This window comes from Bos mutus, chromosome 16, assembly GCF_027580195.1.
Source record: "Bos mutus isolate GX-2022 chromosome 16, NWIPB_WYAK_1.1, whole genome shotgun sequence".
In the NCBI taxonomy this organism is placed as follows: domain Eukaryota; kingdom Metazoa; phylum Chordata; class Mammalia; order Artiodactyla; family Bovidae; genus Bos; species Bos mutus.
This window is the reverse complement of record NC_091632.1, coordinates 33639137-33661805: the sequence shown is the minus strand read 5'-3', so window position 1 is coordinate 33661805 and position 22669 is coordinate 33639137. Positions and strand designations below refer to the sequence as shown.

Below are 22669 nucleotides of genomic sequence, written 5' to 3'. Positions count from 1 at the left end.
CTTGCAGGTATCAGGTCAGATGCCTGAGAACAGAGCTACACCTGGAGCTATTTTCAGGTTCTTCCTGGCTTACCTGTATGCACATATGTTGAGATGGGGGATGAAGGTGGTTGAGGGAGGGCAGGGATGGAACAAACAGTAGTTTAGTCTTTAGTCCCATCTCAAGGTTTGCAAACAGAATCTATCTATCTGCCAGGCAGCTAAGGTAGGTTGGTTCTGTGTAGGGCCATCTTTGCCAAATGTATGGGTGAGAGAATGAGGCTAGAGCCCACTGGAATACCCACATACAGACTGGCTTATCACAGCACCCACCACCTAGCAGCAGGGCCCTGTGTAGTGAGCTTAGGAATAAACATGCCAGACCTGCTCTCTGTAGCAGCAGGTTATGTGCCAAGGCCAAGTTGTGCAAAAGGCTAGATCTGAGCCAAATGCAATTCAGAGGCCTTTAAAGAACACTTTCTGCAGGGTGGATTTCCCAGTGGCATTTTGACTGTCAAAGCCCCATTGGGAAGGCAAAATATGGCCCTTGGGAAGGTGGTCTTATTTGAGGTGTGCTCAGATACTACAGGGTATCTGGCCCACACTAAGAATGCACGGCAGTGCTGGCTGTAGGTATACCTCAGCACTGACTCCTCAGAAAGACAGTAATGTCAGAGGCCCCTCTACTGGCCAAACCTTCCTTGCCTTGGCTCTGCAAGGACAGCCTTTATCACCAGAATTCTCTCCTGGGAACAAGAGAAGAACAGATTGCTTCCTTCAAGCCCAGGTGAAAACAGAATCCCAGTCCTGAGTGGGATTCAGGCCCCCTCCCCATCCTCACGTGGCTTCAAGAGGCCCCGGCCAGCAGTCTCTGTCACCCACACCACCAGGCTGAGGCAACTCATTTCAAGTTTAGTCTTAGCTATTAAGTGCTTTTTATTGTTACTATAGATTTGGAAAAAAAAAATTGCTTCCATTATGATTACTAATATAGAAAAGTTACTGATTTTTATCAATTGATATTGTACCAGTACTGATATATACTTCTCATTATTAGTGTAATGACTTCAGGTTATTCTCTTGAGGTTTTCCAGGTAGATAATCACCCCACCGGCAAGCAATAGTTATTCTGTCTTCCTCTCCCACTATATCCACCTCATTTCTTTTTTATTATCCATCTCACTGGTTAATAGAACAACATAAACTGAGTCTTTGAGAAAGCTTGTCCATGCATTTGAAGACCTGACTCTGCTGTGTCTTTAGGAGATGGCAGGGGAGCCCCAGGGATTATCAACCACATGATGGAACAAATAGGAAAAGTGGTCCCCGTACCCTGATCCCAGTGTTTCATGTTCGAGCCTCGATGTGGAGGCTTCCTGTCCTCAGACGCTTGACCCACCTGCCTTTGTTCACCACCCCCATTCCTGGGAAGCCTGTCTCCCCACCAGTCATCAAGAGTTAGGTGGCTACTGACCTGCACCTCTTGGTAGCTGGGACTCAGTATACAATCAAAAAGCATGTGATCGAGCAAGCAAAGCAAACAGACTTAGAACAAATTCACTGGATGCCTCTCCAGAAGCAAAACATGCAAAAACTCCCGGAGATTAAAAAAAAAAGTCTGGCTGATTCCTGGATGAAGGACCAAGAGCTGGTTCTACAGGGAAATAGGAGTGGTGGTGGTGGTGAGATCCCGAGCTCGGAAGGTAGTCTGGGAGGAGACGCCCATGGTCCCAGACACAGCCCACCACAGGTAAGCCCAGGCTGCTCAGCCCCTGTGGCCGACCCAGGCCCGCCTTCCTCTGGATTTTCCTCGCCCTCCCGGACACAAGGAGCCAACAGGCCTCATTTCTTTCTCTCCCCACATCCATCTCTTCTTGCAAAAGGAAAGAACAGAACAGGAAATGCCTCCGCCAGAATGCTCCCTGGGTGGACGAGAGGAAACAGCGGGTAGGTCTTCACCCCTCCACCCCCACCTCTGAGGTTTCCAGGGGGGCCCACGGCCCGGGCCCTGCGGCTGCTGGCCTTACGTTGCAGAGGGAGTGTGTCCGGTGTCGGGGGGAGTTGATGTCGCTTGGCGTGGACGACCGGTCGCCTTCGGCGGCAGATGCGTCGGAGATGACAGAGGGCTGCCGGGAGTGGCACGGGCTCACCCTGACTGCTGGAAAGCAGGGACAGTTGGTGAGTGGGGGAGGGAGAGGATATCCGTGGCTTCACTGCCTTGCAGGTTGTTCCACCCATTATACAGATGGGAGCACTGAGACATATAGAAGAGACTTGCCCCGCTCTCCACCCCTCTATTCCACAGTCCCACACATCACCAGAGAGCTGCTGCTGGCAAGAATCTCCAGTCCCTGGATCCAATAGGCCCCCTCCTAACCAGGATGAAGAGAAGAGCAAAGTTTGCAGGCACCTTGGTGATTGTTTTTCACAATGCTCCCACTGCCTAGATGTTACCTAGACCTGGTGCAATCCTAACAGCTGGTCAGTACCAGCTTCCCAAGCAAGAAGCCTTGAAGCCACCACTGGCTCCTCTTTCCCTCTCATTCCATCACCCCAGCCAATCAGCAGCAGCACCTCCAAACACAGCTGTAAATCTGGCCACTTCTCTCTAGCCCCACCACCACTACCCTAGCCCAGGTCACCACTGTCTCTTGCCTAGAAGACCATGGCAGTCTCCCAGATGGCCTCCACTCCTCACTGCAGTGAGAGCCAGGCAACTGGTCTCACTTTACCTGGGGGTAGAAATGCAGTCCTCCCGCAAGCGAAGGGATTCAGCCCTGCCCACCTCCACCCAGCCTCAGCTCATGTCACACCAGCTTTCGGATGGTGCCCAACATGCACTCTTTCCCTCTTGCCTCAGCCTTCCCCAGTCCTGCTGCCCATAGGGCACATTCTCATCCTTCAAGTCTCAGACTGACCTGAGAGAAACCTCTCCCTACCCAATTATCAGCTCTCCCTACTGTCTTTTTTTTCCCATCAAAGCACCTGCTTTCTGTTGATTTCTCTCCCTGAACTAAGATCTGTAATCATACTTTGTCAATTTAGTTACATGTGTTTTCTGTCTTTACACCTACAATGCCAGCTTGATGAGGGCTGGCATTCTGGGTTTCTTATCCATGTCCAACCCGAGAACTCATGGTACCTGGCATGTAGTAGGTGCTCAGTTAATAGCAGCTGAATGCCTATAAGCCCACCAGAGTCCCTCCAGCAGATCGCTCTCCTGGCTGTAGGCGCTGGCCCTGGAGGGAGGAAGCACTTACTGCTGGACAAGACTGAGGGCCTATGGTGTGCAGGCGGCGCCTGCAGTGAGGGCTGTGCTACTGAGAGGCGATCCTTGCTGCCAGGGGCCCTATGGAGGAGTGGGTGGGGTAGGGTGGCGTGGGTGCCTTTGGAGTCAGAAGCTTGGGTTCCTAGCTAGGTGACAGCAGGAACCACAGGCTCCAGAAGCCAGCTGCCTGTCTCCAATCTGCACCTGTCACATAAATGCCACTCACAGGAGGGACAAGTGTGCTGCAGATGTGCAGAGGGGTTCGGCGTTTGTACTGTAGCTGGTGGGTCTAGATGTTGACTAGAGGCTGAGCCCTTCTCCCCACCAGTGCCTGGAGCAAACACCCCTAACATTTATTTCTAACCTCCCCACACATCCAGTGATTACCTGGAGCTGTCAATCAAGGGAGTCTCACTATCTCCTCCGCCAAAGGATGCCCATGTGATCCAGACGGGAGGATCAGGGTGTCCACGGCCTGACACTGTGATTGGTCCAGGGGTGGGCATATGACCTGGATGGCCAATCAGTGTAACCACTCCCTAGACACAGTGATTGGTTTGGATATAGGCATGTCACCCTGGCTGGCCTATCAGAGTCCTTCTTTGGGATTTACTATACACACTGAGAAAGATTTCTCTTAAGAGTTTAGAGCCGCAGGGGCCCTAAAAGCCAGAAACTGCTGGAAACTGTTTTCTGCTTTGTGGCAAGAGGTAGTCTAAAGATGAGGCCAAATGTAGGCAGGCAGAGCTGAGAGATGGAGCGAGTCAGACCCAGATATTATCTGAACCTTGGTAGCCAGCTACACTTGAGGTCCATCACTCTGATTTTTCAGTTACCCTGAGCCATGGCCTTTGCCCCACACACCCCCAAAAGCAGAGACAGTGTGTAAAGAGGATGCTCGCCTCCTGAGATGCCTCCACAGCCATGGTTGGGCTAGGTTGGGCTGGACTCACCTTGCCGGTCCGCAGGGTGGGGGGGATGTGAATGGTAGAGAGTCTGCTGGCTCTGTCGGATGGCTGCAGTCAGCGGGAGGTCTGCCTGCACCACCCACTCCTGGTTGCCATTAAGCACCGTCTCGCCGGGCATGGCGAGTGAATGCCGCTTGGGGACGTCCTTGGTCAGTGTGGCTAAGGACTGCTTGGCCTGGAGAGAGAGCCGGGGAACAGGAAGAAGACCATGTGATCAAGGGGACTCCTCTCCACCTACTGCTGGGCCATCACCCACCATCCTGAGAAAGCCAGGCATCTGACACACCAGGGCATGTCCAGCTCTGCACCACCTGCCAATCAGCACATCACCTAGGGTGTGCTCTGGGGTTAGTTATCCCTTAGTTCCTGCTGACACACAGTCAGACCACAAAGGGGGATGGAGGACACACTTAGCACCCATTCTCTTGGTTTCTCTAAGGACCAGCTGGGATTTGAATGAGATGGTAAGAAAGTGGTGTTTTGCCTCTTTTCCTTTGTGCTAAGTTGCTTCAGTCATGTCCGACTCTTTGCGACCCCATGGACTGTAGCCCACCAGACTCCTCTGTCCATGGGATTCTCCAAGCAAGAATACTGGAGTGGGTTACCATGCCCTCCTTCCTGACCCTTTATCCCCTTCAGTTCAGTTCAGTCGCTCAGTCATGTCCGACTCTTTGCGACCCCACGAATTGCAGCACGCCAGGCCTCCCTGTCCATCACCAACTCCCGGAGTTCACTCAGACTCACGTCCATCGAGTTGGTGATGCCATCCAGCCATCTCATCCTGTTATCCCCTTACCTCCTCTCAAATTCAACCTGTGATGGCTCCTTCACAAGGTTCTATGCAACACAGGCTGGGAACAGGGCAGACCCTCAGCCTGGCTCCCAGGATTCCATGAGAACACGTGAGAAACAAGGAAGCCCGGGACACAGGTGTGGGGCTGAGTTTGGGCAGATGAACAGTCAGACAGCTCTTCCTTTCTCTGTCTCCTGACTGAAGTTATGGACCTTTGGGCTAGCTTTGGGTCAGCTCCCCACCAGGGTATAGGGGGTCTTATTAGAAGTTGTCCCAAATTATTCAGGGGAGAAAAGGGTACATATTAGAAAAGTATTAATGTGTACTTTCCATCATATTCAACTTCTGCTTCCCCACTTACTCCCCAGGCTCATGCCAGGGGAGGGGCCCATGGGCTGTAACTGAGAACAAATGGCAGAGCCACCGTGAGTGCTGGCTTTGCCCCTAATATGAACACAGATGAAATGGAAAGACTTCATCTCATCTTTCTCCTAGCTCCAGAACTTTCCATACCCCAAGACCCTGGGCTCCTCCAGGCAGAGAAAGAGAGTCCAGCTGAGAAATGAAGTCCTTAGCCTAAAGCCTGATACAGCCTCATCACATTGACCAGCTGTGTTATTTTAGATAAATCACTGCCTTCTCTGAGCCTCAGTTTCCCTATCTGTGTAATGAAAAGCTTGGACCAATCTTTAGGGCTCTCTGTAGCTTGGATACTCCAGGAGTCTATGAAATCACTCCCCTTCCACTGCCAGCCCCCAGGGAATATAAACCCCCTTGGCAAAGAGAGGCTGAGTTGAAGGAGTCAGCTCCTCATCCACCAGCCAGGTAATAATCTCTACCTGGTTTAGAAAACTGTCATGTGCTCAAGTGTAACAGCCCTGGGTCTCAAGCAGGGAGTGCAGGATTAGCTGTGCTTGCTGGAGGAGAAATTAGAGGTTAAGTAACTTCTCCAGGAGTGCACAGCAGGTACGATGTCAAAGTTGGGCCCCAAGCCTGGGAGCCCCATGGTTGTCTATGGTACCCACTCTCCTCTGGGGCAAGGAAATAACCAGCACAAGTGAGGCAGCCTCTGAATCCATGAGGCAGAGAGTAGGGTTTGGCTGGTCACCACGGGATCCCCAGCACCTGGCTTGGGGCTGGGCACAACGAGCGAAGCACTCAGGAAAACTGCAGAGGGAGTGGAAGCAAGTCTCTGCCACGTCCAGGCAGACAGCCCAGGGAATCTGTGCTGTTCACTTACTACAGGAACAATGGAGCAATCCTTTTACTGAAGGAAGGAGCCAGGCCGGCTGTGTCTTGGAGCTGCCACGTGCCTGCAGCAGGCCCACCAGCATCATGGACTCGTTTCCTGGACCAGCGCGCCTCACTGGGGACCACATCTGCTCTCCCCTCCAGGTGTCTGTGCGCCTGGCCTCCCAGCCCTCCATCCTGGCTCTGCTCTGTGTAGTTGGCTGCCCCACTCCCTGGCTTCCTTCTGCCCAATCCATCTTGGCTGCCAGACGGGTGGACGCTGGGGGGAAGCGAGCGCCCGTTCAGTCTGCCATCAGCGCTAACTCTCAGCTCTGCCCTCTTGCAAACACCCCCAGCCACGCACATGGAAAGCACAGGCAAGTCCAAGTCATCCCCTGAAATAAGCAGCCCCTTGAGGCAGCGTAGAAAGAGGCCTGGGCAGGACCACTCTCCTGTCCCCACCTGGCTTCCTTCTCCCAGGTGGAGCCTCACCTCTGTCTAGGCCTGAGAGCAGCACCTTCTGTGAATAACTCAGCAGGCCACTTGGCATTATTACGGCCTGACAATGTGGAGGAGCCTACCTTTAGTCCTGCAGGACGGGGCGGGTGTGTCTGTGAGTTCTGAGCACCGGAACCTGTGACAAACTGTCCACTCATGAGTTTAAATTTCCAAGACTGAGCAAAACAGAGATGTGAAGTGCAGATGAGGCACAAAGTCTAACTTAAAATACTTGCATGTACACACACACTCACTCTCTCTCTCTCGCTGCTGCACTGGATCATTTCTTTTTTTTTGGTGGCAATCTGCACATTTCTAATCTCCTCCATTGAATGCAGTTCAACACTAGGAGCTCGCTCTTCTCTCTGAGCCTACACGCCCTGCTGGGCACCCTGAACCCACAGTTTTGAGCTCCTGGGAACCAGTGAATTGGCTCAAACACCCTCATGTGACAAAAGTCAGACAGAACATGGTACAAACTCCATTTCTATTATTTGACTTGCTGTGTGATCTGGAGCAAGGTACTCCACCACCCTGAGCCTCAGGGTCTTCACAGTAAGATGGGGAACTGAGAGGGATCATTGTCTGTGAGTGCACCCCCTGGAGTTGTGCGACAAGGCAGCCTAGTATAGCACCTTGGAGCCTGGGCTCTGGGATCCGACAGCCTGGATCTGAGCCCAGCTCTGCCACTTCCTAGCTGCGGGATCCTGGGAGAGGCCCCTCGCCTGCGCCTTCACACCCTTGTCTGTCTGATGAGGAAACATGGTTGCTATGGAGAGCACTTGGCCTATGGTTTAAAAAAAAAGGCTCAATAAATGTCAGTGACTGTTATTATGAAACAGTTTCTACTTCACAAGTAGAAGTCAGACATGGAATAATTCACAGGAAGGCCCAGGATACTGTCTGGTTTGCTGTCCAACAGTAGCAGGCTGTTAGGATTATTTATGCCTCTGTGAGATTGGATAATCCAGGAAGCAGAAGGGAAGAGGAGTGTGGAGCCCTGCCCTCCTCTCCCTCAGGTTCCTGCCTGAAGGCCAGGCTGTGTTTCCAGTCAGAGAGTTGGCCTGACTGTGAGGGATGCTGTGAGTGAGGCTCACTGGCTTATCAAGGGATCTGTGCTTGTTGAGGGGCTTCCCAGGTGGCACCGGTGGTAAAGAACCCACCTGCCAATGCAGGAGACGTAAGAGACGAGGATTTGATCCCTGGGTAGGGAAGATCCCTGGAGGAGGGCATGCCAACCTACTCCAGTATTCTTGCTTGGAGAACTCCATGGACAGAGGGGCCTGGCAGGCCACAGTCCAGAGGGTTGCACAGAGTCGGACACGACTTAAGCGACTTAGCATGCACGCATGCCAATTCAGGAGACATAAGAGGCGTGGATTTGATCCCCGGGTGAGGGATATCTCTCCCGCCAAAGCCTGGGAGGATTTCAGGGCAGGAACACTTGAACCAAACATGAGAAGGTCATGCTCGGATGGATTCCAGCTGCATAAAAGCTGCTTTTGCACTAAAGAGTCATCATGTTGGCTACAAGCGGACTTGACGACCGTCTTCCTGGGCTTACTCACTGCGACCCTGTCCCAGATCTCAGGATGTGGTGGCAGTGGGTCCAGCGTGGAGGCACCAGAATGAGCTGATAAGGCAATACTGGGTCCACACCTTCTCCAACCAACCCACAGGGTGGAGAGAGGCCCTATGGGGGACAACGTCAGGCTTGGGCAGGCTCTGACCCTCACATGTGTGGCTGGGGGGTCTGAGCTCAGGCCTAGTGCTCGGAGCTGGCTGTGGGCAAGGGCTGGTCTGCTGGGCCAGGATGGCCGTGGTCCAGGGCTGGGAGGTTTGCTGTGTGGCCAGGCTGATTTCCTTAGAGGGAAGGCAGGGGTGGCGCCAACCCCGAGCACAGCTGTTAAAAAGGAACCAAAACCACCCTTATCCCCATTTTTCACATGTGAGGGAACTGAGGCCCAGGCCATTCAAGGTCACACAATGACCGGCTAGTAGACAGGACATGAGAATCCACAACTCTTCATCTCGGGGTGGCCTGAGGACAGGATGGTCTCCAACATCAGTAAGAACAGCTAACGTTCACTGATGGTGGATGGTGAGCCTACCTTCATCCCTCATCACCGCACCTCACAATCACCCTAGGAGGAAGGTCTTATACACATGGACACAGGCTCGGAAAGTTAAGTCACTTGTCAAAGGTCACACAGCCAGAAAATGCAGGACCCAAACTGGGACCGTGTTAGAAGTGAACAACCAGGGTGCAAACAGATGCTGAGACGAGGGAATCCCACACTCCATTCTCGAGAAACATCCTGCTCTACAGAGGAGTGGTTCTCACCAGGGTGAATCCTCTCCCCATCCAGGGAACTCTGGGAAATGCCTGGAGACTTTCGCGTAGTTGGCAGGTGCTACTGGTGTCTAGTAGGTGGAGGCCGGGGATGGGTATTGTTGCACACCCAACAGTGCATGGGATGGCCCCACCAGAGACTTCTCTGACCCCAAATGTCAACAGTGTGGGGGGTGAGAAGCCTTGATTACAGTGTACATAGTAAACTTAAGAACTGTTTCCTGTTTTGGAGAAGCAGTGTTGATACAAAACAAGTCTAGGCCACCAGGAACCAGGCTCCGGGGGAACGGCCTTGCAGCTGGGACGGGTGGGGGGAAGCCTGTGACTGCTGGGCTGGCAGCCCCGTCTCCGGCCTGCTCGATGATAAGAGGGGGTGTCTCCTCCAGGCCAGCACCTGGGCGTCCTTTCAGAGGCCTCCCATCACGGAGCGCGAGGACTGCCGGACTCCCAGCTCTGCCTCTCAATTCTCTGGTCAGCTCTGGGTGAGCATCCTGCATGCCAGACCTGTTTCCACATCTGTGAAATGGGCACAGTAAGAATATACAGCTCACTGGAGTGACTGAGTGTTCTGGAATTAGATAGTGGTAATGGTTGTACAACTTTGTGAACATACTAAAAACCACTAAATTGTACATCATAAAAGGATGAATTTTATGGTATGTGACTAGTATTGCAATAAAATAGCATGCTGAACAGTTTTTAAATTAACAAAACCACCACCACAGGGTGGTCCCATGGAGCCAGTGTGTCTACAGAGGGGAAACTGCTCCTTGGGTGGGAATGCCGAGTTTGGCCAAGAGTTGTTATCAGGAGATGTCCCCTCCCCAAGGGTGGGAGCCTCAGGTGCTGTCACCAAACACCAAGAGAGGTGTTCATTTCTTGGGAAGCTGTATCTCTGACTCTTTCTTACTCAAGTGAAGCGGCCCTTTTCAGCTGCATAGGGTGTGTGGAGAGACCCAGCGGAGGCTGGGTAGGGGAGGGACGATGCCTGATTTGGGACAGGGCCTGCTCGCCCCTCACCTGGCAGCTGCCTCAGGCCTTCAGTGTTGTGGGCAGGTCACTTAATGAAATTATCCATCACTGGTGCCATAGCCAGAACTCCTAGAGCAGGAATAAGCAGGTGACCCCAGATGGGCCATGTGGCTATCCTGTACTGGATCGGACTTTTAAAAACTGAAGTGAAATTCAGAGGACAAAGGGTACAGGTTCATCCTCCTGGCAGGGGTCACTGAGCAGACCATTCCAGATGGAATCCTGGGTTCCCCACCGGCTGCAGCTGCCTTGGCTTTGGCCCATTTCCAAGCTGACCCTCTACTTTCCCATTGCACCTGTGAGCTCTTGACTTCCTTCCAGTGCACCCTGTATGCTCGAACTAGCCAGAGCTGCTTTCTGTTGCTTACAACGCAAGGACTTGGGGCGCACATGCAGGGAAAGTGCCTTCCATCTGCTCTCGACCTGGCCAGCAGTGCAGTGAGGGAAGCCAGACAACACTGACCGGAGTCGGCAGTCTTGGAGGCCTCTAGGCTGTGAAATTCTGCAACAGAGGGGACCTCCAGGGAAGCGGACACACCAACAACACGGGGATTGTCATGGGCTGTGTTGATGTGACAGCAAACCCACCACCTTGATCTGCAAATATTCACCTCTCTATTCATATTTAGCAGAGAGGTGTGATGCTGGCCAGAGGGAGGAGGCAAGAGCCTAAGTGCCACTGGCCTTAGGTTCTTAGAATCAAAGCAGGCTGAGTCATCTGGGCATGGTAAGAGTGGAAGTAGAGGTGAGCTGGCTCCTAATCCTGAAAGACACCAGAGTTCCCCAGGATGCCTGCAGCTAGTGGTCCATGGCGATATGGACCCATCTGTCCATCCACAGGACACCAGGAAGACGTGGCAGAATAGCAGTCTTGTCTCACGCTGAGCCCCCTTCCTAGATCTACAACTTGAAAGGTTTTTGTCTGGTCTGCATGTGGCAGCAGGGCCGCCAGCACCACTGACCCCACCGGTGGGAAGATCCCAGAGACCTGGCAGCTGGAACTTCCGCTAGCCTGGGCAGCTCTCACCACTAGGGGTCAGCATTGGACATGGAGACTCAGGACGCAGAGGGTGGGATTGGTCCCAAGAAGTGGCCCATGGATCCTGACCTATCCTGGGTGACCCCTGGTCCTGAAAGAAGCGACTATTTAAAATCTTCCTGTTTTCATATCATCACTGACCATGGACAGGAGTGGCTAAGTGCTTCTCTTGCAGTATTTCATCGAAACCCTCACCAGAGCCCTATAGAGTATATGCAGGCTCCTCTGTCCATGGAATTCTCCAGGCAAGAATATTGGAGTGGGTTGTCATTTCTTTTTCCAGGGAATCTTCCTGACCCAGGGATTGAACCCAGGTCTCCTGCATTTCAGGCAGATTGTTTACTGTCTGAGCCACTGGGAAAACCATGGACTATATGCAGGTATCCCTACTGACACCTGAGGGAGCTGAGAGCCAGAAGGGTGAAGGGTTCTGCCCAAGGTCACACCGCTAGAAAGCAATGGAGGCTGTATTTGAACCCAGAGCCCATGGCAGCAACCACTGTTAGCTGGCATCAGTGCTCTCCAGGAGAACACTGAGTTCTGGCTAAGAGCCAGGTGGGACTTCCCCAGGTCCTGTCCCAGGAATTCCCCTCCACACTCTCCTCCCATCCACCACTGCATTAAGCCTCTGGTAGTTTCAAGGGCTTTAAACCACGAGGCCCCAGGACTTGCTCAAACACCTGGTGAGAAGGGAGGGTGGAATAAAGATCCTCACCCCCCCCCCCAGGGCCAGGTAAAGGTCACGGAAGCTCAGAGAAGTTCAGTGAGCAGCCCAAGGTCACACAGGAGAAGGTAGAACAGAACTCCAGGGCTCTGGACCTTGGTTCTATTGCCCGACCAGGCTGGAAAACACCACCTAGACTCTATCTCCACAGGCAGGCTGCACCTCTCCGAGGAAAACATAGTGTTTGGAAGTATTCTGAAGGATTGTTTTAGGTTAGGAAAAAAAAATAACATTTTTTTCCCTTGAGGATCCAAGCAATAAGAAAATAGGGTAGAAAAATAGGGAGGAAAAAAAAAAGGAAATAGAAGCCACTTCTGATCTTACTACCCAGAGATAACCATTATTAATTTTTTGGTGTTTTTCCTCCCAAGTGTTAGTGGATTGTCTCTCAGCATTCCCACATGTCTGGCCCCAGGCAGGCAGATGGAAGGAAGGCTGTGTGGTTGACAAGGAAAAAAAGCAGAGAGAGCATCCCAGGTCCCGCCCCCTGCCTTAGTCCCGCCCCTCCAGACTCCCACGTGAACCCACCAGCAAGCCTTGTCTCCCAGCACCTCCTGCTCCCAGAACGTGACATCACTTCCGGCAGGTGCCCCACCCAGCCTGTGTGGGCGAAGGGGCGGGGTCTCACCATGGCCAGCTCCGCCTCCAGCTCCTTCATCCGGTTGTCCTTGAGGTCCAGCTGGGAGCGCAGTGCTGTGGCGTGGTCCGTGGCCTCCTTGGCTTGGCGCCGCAGCTCCCACTTCTCGCGCTCCAGCAGGTCCTTCTCCTTAGCCAGAGCTTTCACGGCATCCTCGCTTTCCTGCGGGGAGAGGCCAGCATTACCAGGGGCATGGGTGGGGCCAACCTTTGGCCAGGAGATGCCCAGAGGCCCTTGACCCCTGGACTAGTAGAACGTGCGGGGGTGGGGGCGGGGGTCCCCCATGCTCCGGGCCTGGAGGAAGAAAGCCCTGGGTTCAAGCCAGTCTCTGCCACACACTAGCTGGGAGACTGGAACAGAGACGAACCATTAGTAGATGCTCAGCCATTATTTTTTAGTGGATAAATGAGCAAACGAATGTCATGCATAAGTTCTTTTAACTCAAGTCTTTGTTTGTCCGTATTTGAAATGGGGGCAGGGAATCAACACTACTCTATCAAAAAACTGTTATAAAGATTAAATGACTCCATGTGAAGGAAATAGTCAAACGGAGTCTGATAAAGGGTCAACAGTGGGTTTGGGCTTGGTCCTCTGTTCTATTGTTTGGTAATGTGTATGTCACGGGAAAACTGACAGAGGAGACATCTACAGCCCGGCCACCTTGGCTGCCATGGGGCCCTGTCACCATCCTACAAGGTCACAGCTGATGACGGGACAGGTTGGATCCCCAGCTAGCTGGGGTGTCTGACTGCAGGGCAGTCTTCTGCCCTTCACCCTGGGCCCTGCTCCCCACTGATCCATCTGCATGGGCTGTTTTCTCCATGATGCTGAGGGGAGGGCCATGGGCTCCAGCTGTGCTCGTCCAGGAAATCCAGCAGACAAGGAATAGCTGGCTGGATCAGAGGACCTGACCTCTTGGCAAGAGCCAAATTTCATGATCCTGGGCATCTTTCCCCTCTAGAGAAAGGGGCCCAGCAGGGGGCCCTGCCTACCCAACCAGCCAGTCTTTTCACCCACTAAATTGGAAGCCAAACTCAAGGTCTCTGTGCAGCCTGGATCCGAGCTGGGAGTAGCATCCTGCCTTGTCTAACAGCCCTGCAGCCAAAGGCCTGACTTCCAGATGGTCAGAGACCAAGAGGCTGAGGGAGACATCTGGCCCTTCCTCTGTGGCTGTCACAGAGCTGGACCTGTGGCTTAGGGTCCAGGGAGAGAGACAGTCTGGGTCGAATTCTGGCTCTGAAAGAACAAGTTGCAATGACTACTGTGCCTCAGTTTCCTCATCTATTACATGGGATCATGGCACCTATCCTTGAGGGTATTACCATGAGGACCGGATGAGATAATCCAAGTTCAGAGTTTAGCAGGGCACCGGGCACATAGCAGGGCTTCCCAGGTGGCGGCTAGTGGTAAAGAACCTGCCAGCCAATGCAGGAGACTTAAGAGATATGGGTTCGATCCCTGGGTCAGGAAGATCCCTTGGAGGACGGCATGGCCACCCACTCCAGTATTCTTGACTGGAGCATCTCATGGACAGAGGAGCCTGGCAGGCTACAGTCCATGGGGTCCCAAAGAGTTGGACATGACTGAAGCGACTTAGCAGGGCACACAGCAGGTGCTCACTCATTCATTCGGGATGCTCCTCAAATGTCTCCTTCAGGAGGCCTTTCCTGACCATCCATCTAAGAGAGCGGCCCCAGCCCTTCCCACCCTGTTTCTTATACCGGTACCTGACACTGTCATTCAACCAATATTCATGCCTGCCACCAGCAGGCACAAATCAGACAAAAGTCTCTGTGCCCATGGAGCTTACACTGAAAAGCCCTTCTGCCTGCTCTAGCTCATCAGCAGATGTCAGGGTCCCAGGGCAGCAGCCAAGAAACACTGCTGAGTAAAAGGAAGCGTTTGTGGCAGTTGCTGAGACTGACTCTGAAGGCCATCACAGGACAGCTCTTCCAGCTTGGGTGCGGGGACGACACGAGTGTCTGTGTCCCCAGCCCCTGGCTTCTCAGTGGAGTCTAGAGCAGGTGGGGTGTGTGTTGGGGGACGAGCTCTTCTAGGACTGTCTCCTGGGGCAGGATGCCTAGGTGTGAGTCTCCGTTCCATCCGTGGCAAGCTGTGACACACTGAGCAAGTGATGTTAACTTCCCCACACCTCGACCACCTCATGTGTGAGCCAGTGACACTATCACATCTCCGAGTGACGGTCAGAAGAAACTGGCAATGAAGATGCAAAGTACCATGAACTTCCCTGGTGGTCCAGTGGTTACGAATCCATCTTGTAATGCAGGGGGCAGGGGTTCAGTCCCTGGCCGGAGAACTAATATCCCACATGCCTCGGGGCAACTAAACCTGCGTGCTTCAACTAAGACCCAATGTAGCCAAATAAATGTTTTTTTAAAAAAGATGCAAAGTGACAGACGGCACTACTGTAAAATCCCAGGCAAGCTGTACCATCAGGTTCTGGAAGCAGGCTCTGCAATGCAGGGAGGTGCTCCACCACTACTTATTTCTCCTTTCCTTTCCTTTTTGAAGCTGTCTTCAGGTGGGGTCAGTGCAACAGCTGACAAGTATGACCCCCTGCGTCACATGATGGACCAGTCAGCTCTTTCTCCAGAAGCTGGGGACCATGTCCCAGCATCTACCCTCAGTACCTAGCAGCAAGCCAAGTCATGGAATATCCCATGCTATGAAGTATGTGGATCAGAACCACTGAGAACTGGTTGGTGTACAAGAGACTGCCTACCATATATCCCCAAATTAAAAAGAAGGTCCACTAGAACCCTCAGGATCGGCTTTGTCTCTGTGTCTCTTTGTTGTCCCTAGCTCCACTAATTGTGAGCAGATTGGAGGTTCAGGCTATGGGGGGTTTGGCAGGGGGGTAGGTCGGGGGGTGGCGGAGGCTGTAGGTGCTTTCTGCCTCAGTAAAGACTCTGACACCCACGACCACACCCCTGGCAGGAGTGCAGGGTTCAGTAACAACTGTCATGGAATGTTCCCTACACATGTCAAGTATGGTGCTGAGGGTTTCAGCTGCATTATTATATTTAAACAACCACCTGTGAGGCAGGGACTGTGATTATCCCCATTACAGATGAGTAAACTGAGGCCATAGAGGTAAAATAACCTCTGCAGTCCCACAAATAGTGTGGTGGAGGTTCTCAATCCTTGTTAGCAACAAAGGCAGGAAAGGAATTGAAGGAGACCTGCCCAAGGGGCTGGAACCTGATGGGGATCAGGATGGCTGGAATTTATGAAGTTAGGACTTAGCCTGATTGTGTGGGGCCTCAGATGTCAAGCTGGCAGCTGAGGTCCCTTTGGGCAGCTGGGAGCTGAGCCCCGGCAGCTGGAGTTCACCGGACAAAAGAAGTAGGGGCACATTGAGGAGGGGGCTTCAGGGGGAGACAGGCCTGGCCAGGGGGGTAATGGCAAGGTGGTCTGTTTTGACTTCGCCACCCAAGATCTCTCTGGGCCCAGCCACTGCCCAGCTTGCTGAGACGTTCCTCAGTTGTGTTTATGGAGAGTTCCCCAGTCCCACTCCAAACCACGGACCTGTGACAGGGAACATGCCTCTGACATAGCTTCCCGGGATACTACAATTCTGTGAACGTTCTGGTTGGGCCCCAAATCGCTCATTTCTAAGCAGCCTGTGCTGTGCTGACCTTCCCTGTCCATCCCCTCCCCTCCTAACCCCCACCCCCAGCTCAGAGACCTGGGCTCCTGTTACCTGCTCTGGGTGAGGCCTGCAGGAGGGTCCCCGGGATAGCTGGGTGAGCCATGGCAGGCTGAGTGGCTGGGCATCAAGAGGGGTGGGCACCTGAGGTTCCATTCATCCTGTTCATTGGGACATTTTTTCTTGCATATAAAATGCAAGCCATTAAAAAAAATAATAAGTTGCAAGATCTTGGATGAGGTGGAATAAAACCAGAATTTGTGGTTTTAGCGTCTCCAAACTAGCCCTAAATATACAGCCCTGGGTCAGTTACTGGACGCTTTGGCACCCCAGTCCTCCCATCTGTAAAGTGGGTTGGATTCGACAATGATTAAATATTGTCAGTGTTGCTGGGCTTTCCTGGTAGCTCAGATGGTAAAGACTCTGTCAATGAAGGAGACCTGGATTCAATCCCTGAGTCAGGAAGATGCCCTGGAGGAGGAAACAGTAACCCACTCCAGTATTCTTGCCTGGGAAGTCCCATGGACAGAGGAGCCTGGTGGGCTACATTCCACTGGGTCGCAAAAGAGTCAGACATGACTTAGTGACTAAACAACAGCTCCCCATAAAATAAGATAGCAGTTTAAAAAATTGAGTGTTTTCCAAATTCCGTTTTTCCGAATGACTCTGTAGGATCTTATGAAGCTATTCCATGCAAGTGCCACTGATGCTCAGTGGTGACCATCTATGCCTGCCTGGGGCTGCTGCAGCCACAAGGCTTCAGCTTCACACCACACCTCTCTTCTTGCTGGACTTAAGAGATGCCCCCAGTATCTGTGACTTAAGAAAAACGGCACCACGCTGGAGGAAGGTGGCTCCCCATGGGAATTTTTATTCCCAAGTATCAGCACAATTATAAAAATGAATTTGATGCCCCAGTTGAAAGATATTAATAGAAGAAATGCTGGTTATTAAGCCCCAGGTTGGTCACAGTGCCACCACTGGGCACAGCACACCTCCCACAGCTGATGGGGGTGGCCATGACCTCTCCTCCGTGGTTTGCCTTGGGTTGCCCTGTAAACAGTGAATCTCACAAGTAACTCGTTTATTCATCTATACAGGTACTGAGCAGTGTGGGAGGCCAGTACGGGCCAGATGTTATGCAAATGAGCACCAGAGCCTAAATGCCTGGGTTTGAATCCTGCTTCCCCTCTTTATGTAACTGTGTGACCCTGCAAGAGCGACTTGACCTACGTCTCAGCTTTCACCTCTGTAAAATGGGGCTAACAGGGACAATCATACCGCATAGGGTTGCTGGAAAAATACCAAATGTAAAGAGATTACGCCAGTGCCTGCATACAGTAAGTCATCCTGTGTCAGGTGGCGATAGGTGGCTTCTGAAGATGGCCATCGTCACAGTCATTGTCAGAGTGTGTGAAATGGCCTTTTCTTTTGGATCCTCTTAGCCTTTATCATAAGCATCCCATGCCTTCTTTTCTTATTTATTTATTTACACCTCACAGTCTGCAGGATTTTAGTTCCCTGACCAGGGGATCAAACCCAGACTATAGCAGTCAAAGTGCTAAGACCTACACTGGACCACCAGGGAATTCCCCCCTTTTTGCTTTTCTGATCTGGCTCTATCCTCCTTCAAGGTGCGTGGACCCTGGGAATACTTTCCCCACCCGCCATTCCTAGATCCTCTGGGACCCTCGGAACTCCCCAGAAGGTCCTGTCTGGGTTACTTTTCTGCGTGGTTCTTGCTTTTTTACCGAGACTCTCCCATTCTCCTGGAGGCAGGGTCCACGACTGGGGTCTGTGTGAGGCCAGCTAGGACCTGCTGTGAGAAACACTGTCATTAACCCAAACTCAAGGAATGGACTTGGAGACACAAGGTGTAGGGGGAAGCCAGGCTTTACTGACGGTCTTGCAAGATGGAGTGTCCGGTGGTCAGGAACACCTAGAGTCGTTACACAGAGCAGGTTACCCTAGCGTGCGAGCCCCTCCCCCAGTTCCCCATTGGCTGAGTATGATGGGTGAACAATCTGCTAGAACACTGCCTGAGTTTGTTCCCTCCCTCTTTATGGGCTGGCCACCCCTGACAGCCCTGCAAAGAGAGCCAACCAGTCCATCCTAAAGGAAATCAACCCTGAATATTCATTGGAAGGACTGATGCTGAAGCTGAAGCTCCAATACTTTGGCCACCTGCTGCCAAGAGCTGACTCATTAGAAAAGACCCTGATGCTGGGAAAGGTTGAGGGCAGGAGGAGAAGAGGCGACAGAGAGTGAGATGGTTGGATGGCATCACTGACTCTGAGTTTGAGCAAGCTCCAGGAGATGGTGAAGGAGAGGAAAGCCTGGCGTGCTGCAGTCCATGGGGTCGCAAAGACTCAGACACGACTGAGTGAGTGAACAGCCTCTCTGACGTCTTGTTTCCTCCTTTCCTGCACACCTATTTACATTCTTATGTTTTGAATTTAGCAATAGGATGAGCCCAGTGAAACCCTATTCCTGTTCTTATGTTTTAAATTCACCAATACAATGAACCCATGTGAAAATCCTAGGCATCCCGCTCTCCCTTTTTTTGCCCAGACTTTCTGGTTTTGTAAGCCTTATGGCTATCAGCTATTACATCAGCAAGCTGTCACTCAAAGCTAGCTATTCTTGAAAATGGACCACTTTGTCTTTTATTCAGACTGCTCCTGCCCAGCCAGGGGCTTCCTAACAGTGGGCGGCCGTGTGCTTCTCTGGGTTTGCTGGGGGGAACATCACCAGGCTGTGGTGGATGAGGGGCCCATAGTAGGGCCCTGAAACCCACTGTGGAATTTCCATGATCAAATGCCTGACTCTGAATCCTCAGAGGTGATGGTGGTAGTAATAATAATAATAACAACAACAACAACAATAATAGCAAGCATCCCCCCCCCCCCCGGCGTGTGTGCTTTCTGTGCACCAGAAGCTTCAGTGCTGACAAGGCTGGGCTCTGAGGACTTGCTATCATTATCCCAGTTTTAAGGATGAGGCCACTTGGCTAGCGACTGGCAGAGGTGAGATTCTAAACCTTATCTGGTCTTAACCTCTGCGTCACCCTGCCTTCAGGGCCAAGTGTGATGGTTAATTTTATGTGTCAACTTCACTGGACCATGGGGCATTCAGATTTTTGGCTACACATTATTTCTGGCTGTGTCTGCGATGTTGTTTCAGATGAGATTAACATCTAAACTGGTGGACTCAGTGGACGGCTCTCCCTCCGTGAGTTGAGCATCATCCAGTCCTTTTGAAGCCTGAGTAGAAAGTGGAGGAAGGAAGAAACTGTCCTCCCTACCTGAGAGCTGAACTGGGGATGGGTCTTCTCTTGCCCTCGGATGGAACTTACAGCTTGGCTCTCAGGCCTTTGGACTACGACTGGATGATGCACTGGCTCTCTTGGGTCTCCAGCTTGTAGATGGCAGATCATGGGACTTGTCAGCCTCCATGATCATGTGGGCCAATTTCTTCTAATAAATCGCTCTCTCTCTCCATATATATATATATATATATATATATATATATATATCACTGGAGAACACTGACTAACACACAAGGAAGCTGATGACCTGAGGACAAGTGGTGTCAAGGACAAGGACAGCCTGGGGCCTGCCCCTCGCCCTTGGGACAGCACATCCCAGGAAGCAGGTATTGCTGTGGGCTGATTCTCTGGCCCCTGCCCCATGTCACCTCCCCTCAAACAAGGGTGACCGTATTTCCCTGTTGATGGGCATGGGGCCACTTGAGCAAAGGTTCTCTCTGTCTCACCTGCTGAAGAAAGATCAGGTTCTTGGGACCTACTACAGGTGCTTCAGCTAGGAAAGGAGAATGGACAGAGGTGGACTGAGAGAGGCGGTAGTCCTATAGTCCGAATGTTTGTGTCCCACCAAAATTCATGTGTTGAAATCCCAGGGCCTTCCCTAGTGGTCCAGTGGCTAAGACTCCACACTCCCAATGCACGGGGGCCTGAGTTCAATCCCTGGTCAGAGGCCTAGATCCCACACTCCACAACTAGAGAGCCTGCATGCCACAACTGAGACCTGGCACAGCCAAATAAATACTTAAAAAAGAGAGAGAGAATGTGATTATTTTAGGAGGTGGGACCTCTGGGAGGTGCTTAGGTTATGAGGGTGGAGCCCTCATGAATGGGATTAGTGCCCTTATAAGAGACCCCAGAGAGCTCCCTTGACCCTTCTGCCAAGTGAGGACACAGAGGAAGTCTGGGACCCAGAAGAGGACCAAGAAAGCAGGGAGCAGTGGTTCCCATTCCTCCTCTCTGCTTCCACAGGTTGTTGACTTAGTGCCACCCTCTGTCTGCAAGTGACAGGCATGGGGAGGCCAACTTCCAGGGACTGAGCTCACCCACTGTAGAAGGACAAGCATGAGAAGCTGGGGCCCTGCTGCTTGGGGCTGACACCCAGGGCAGCTGGCAAACTGTGGACCATTCAGAGGCTCTGGATGCCTGGCCCAGGGAGCTCCCCCAGGGCTGTTTTTACTCTGGAAAGGAAGGGATCTGTATACTTGGGCAGTGAGAGGAAGGGTCAGTGCTGCAGACCAAAGAGGGCCGTGGGGATGAAGCATTTAAATTCAGATCCTGTCTCTGAAGTTCCTGCTTGTGGACTCCGGCTCAGAGGCAACACCCGTGAGCGTACTCATGCAACCTGCCCACCAGCTGTTGGAAGAACTGTTCAAAACTCCTATGCCTGAGGAAACTTAAGAGTCTCCCACCTCCATTTTTCTCTGCAGAGTACAAGCAAACCTTGGTCACACCTGCTGTCATGTGGTATCAGGCACAGGGCAGTTTTCAATAGATTTTCTGTCCTGCCCACCAGAAGGTTACAACTCTCCCCCTGCAAACACAGTGGCTCATAAGGCCTGCTTGGTTTGCGGACTGACTCTCTTTCCTTATGTTTCAGTACTCTGTATGGCATGTACATGTGTGCTAAGTCTCTTTAGGCATGTCCGACTCTTTGCGACCCTATGGACTGTAGCCCACCAGGCTTCTCTGTCCATGGGACTCTCCAGGCAAGAATACTGGTGTGGGTTGCCATGCCCTCCTCCAGAGGATCTTCCAACCCAGAGATCAAACCCACGTCTCTTACATCTCCTGCATTGTGCCTCCTGGGAAGCTCTCTATGGCATGACCACAGAACATATACCAGATACTGACTGAACCAAATTCCTCAGTCATCTGATCTGAAACTCCTACTCACCCCACAGAGCCTGACTTGTATGTCACCACCTCTGTGAAGCCTTCCAGGACTCCTGGGAGGCAGAATTTCCCGCTATCTCATGGTTCTCCCCACTCTCTCTTCACACTCTTAGTATGGTATTAGTAGGAGACAAAGTTGACATTTACTGAGCACTTAGTATGCACTAGGCACCGTGTTTAATGCTCTGTAGCCACCATCTCACCAAGGTCTGCACCATGATCACTATTTTGCAGATGAGGAAACTGAGGCTCTGAGAGGTTAAGGAGATGCCCAAGGGCTTACACATGGGGAGCCGGGATCTGAACCCAGACCAGCTGGAATCTGGAGCCTACACGTCACTGACTGGGCTTCCTGTCCAGGCTGGTTTGCCCAGGAGACACAGAGCTATGATTAGGGGCTGAGTGTTCATCTCAGGACCCAGATCCGGACCCGACACATCAGGGATCTCCCCCAGTGAGTGTAAGGGACATGAGCAGTCCTCCTGTGTTCTGAGATGCGAGGTCGGACCCTGTGCTGGGTGGGGAGCCAGTGTCCGGCGTCTGGTGGATCGGGGTTGGGTGGGGGTGCCGACCTTGCGGTGCTGCTCGTAGTTGCGGATGAAGTCGCGTAGCTGCTCCTCCCGGCTCTCCAACGTGGCATACAGCTGCTGCATCTGGTTCACCAGGTCCGTCTTCTCACCCTTTAGGCGCTTCCGGTCGGCTTTCATGGCTGGAGGACAGAGGACTGAGTCAGTTCCCGAGATCCTAGCTGCCTGTCAGCCTGAATGCAAACACTGAGAAGGGACCCTTTTCTCTACTCCTTCATGAACAGGGGAGGAAACAGGATTCAGAAGGAAGACGTTTCTGTCCCAGGCTCCCACATCACTCAGTGGCATTCCCTGGATTCAAACTCAGGCCCTCCTATCTCTAGAGTCCCAATTCTCATTTCTTACTTTTACTGACCCAACCAGGGGGGGCAGTCCCTGATTGAAGGTCTGTTTCCCACCCTGAACTGGCTAGATCCCTGAGTGAAAGAGCTGGAGGCCTGGTGAACTTGTGACTCCCACCACCCAGGAAGCTGATGGGACCCTTTATTTCCTGCTGAAATGACCTCTCAGAGTCCAATATGAGCCACCAGAACTTAGCCCAGCCCAACAGCTCACAGTGCCATTCCCTTCATGGGGAAAAGTGTCTGATTAAAAACACTCAGCAAGTTATGGGGCCAAAAGTATGAGCCACAGAAGGAAAAACAGAGAGATGGGACTTCAGCAAAATGAAAAA

At 52.3% G+C, this 22669-nt stretch overlaps 1 protein-coding gene across 4 annotated transcripts in view; it reads right to left on the bottom strand.

Moving 5' to 3' along the window:
• Positions 1 to 22669, bottom strand: part of KAZN (kazrin, periplakin interacting protein) — a 1347864-nt gene that overhangs the window by 55647 nt on the left and 1269548 nt on the right. For all 4 annotated transcript variants that reach the window (XM_070384944.1, XM_070384946.1, XM_070384947.1 and 1 more), the window contains 4 exons: positions 21982 to 22118; positions 12513 to 12683; positions 4201 to 4390; positions 2007 to 2137 (listed from right to left, as the gene is read on the bottom strand). In XM_070384944.1, the coding sequence (XP_070241045.1) occupies positions 2007 to 2137; positions 4201 to 4390; positions 12513 to 12683; positions 21982 to 22118 (629 nt within the window). The remainder of the gene's footprint in view (positions 1 to 2006; positions 2138 to 4200; positions 4391 to 12512; positions 12684 to 21981; positions 22119 to 22669) is intronic.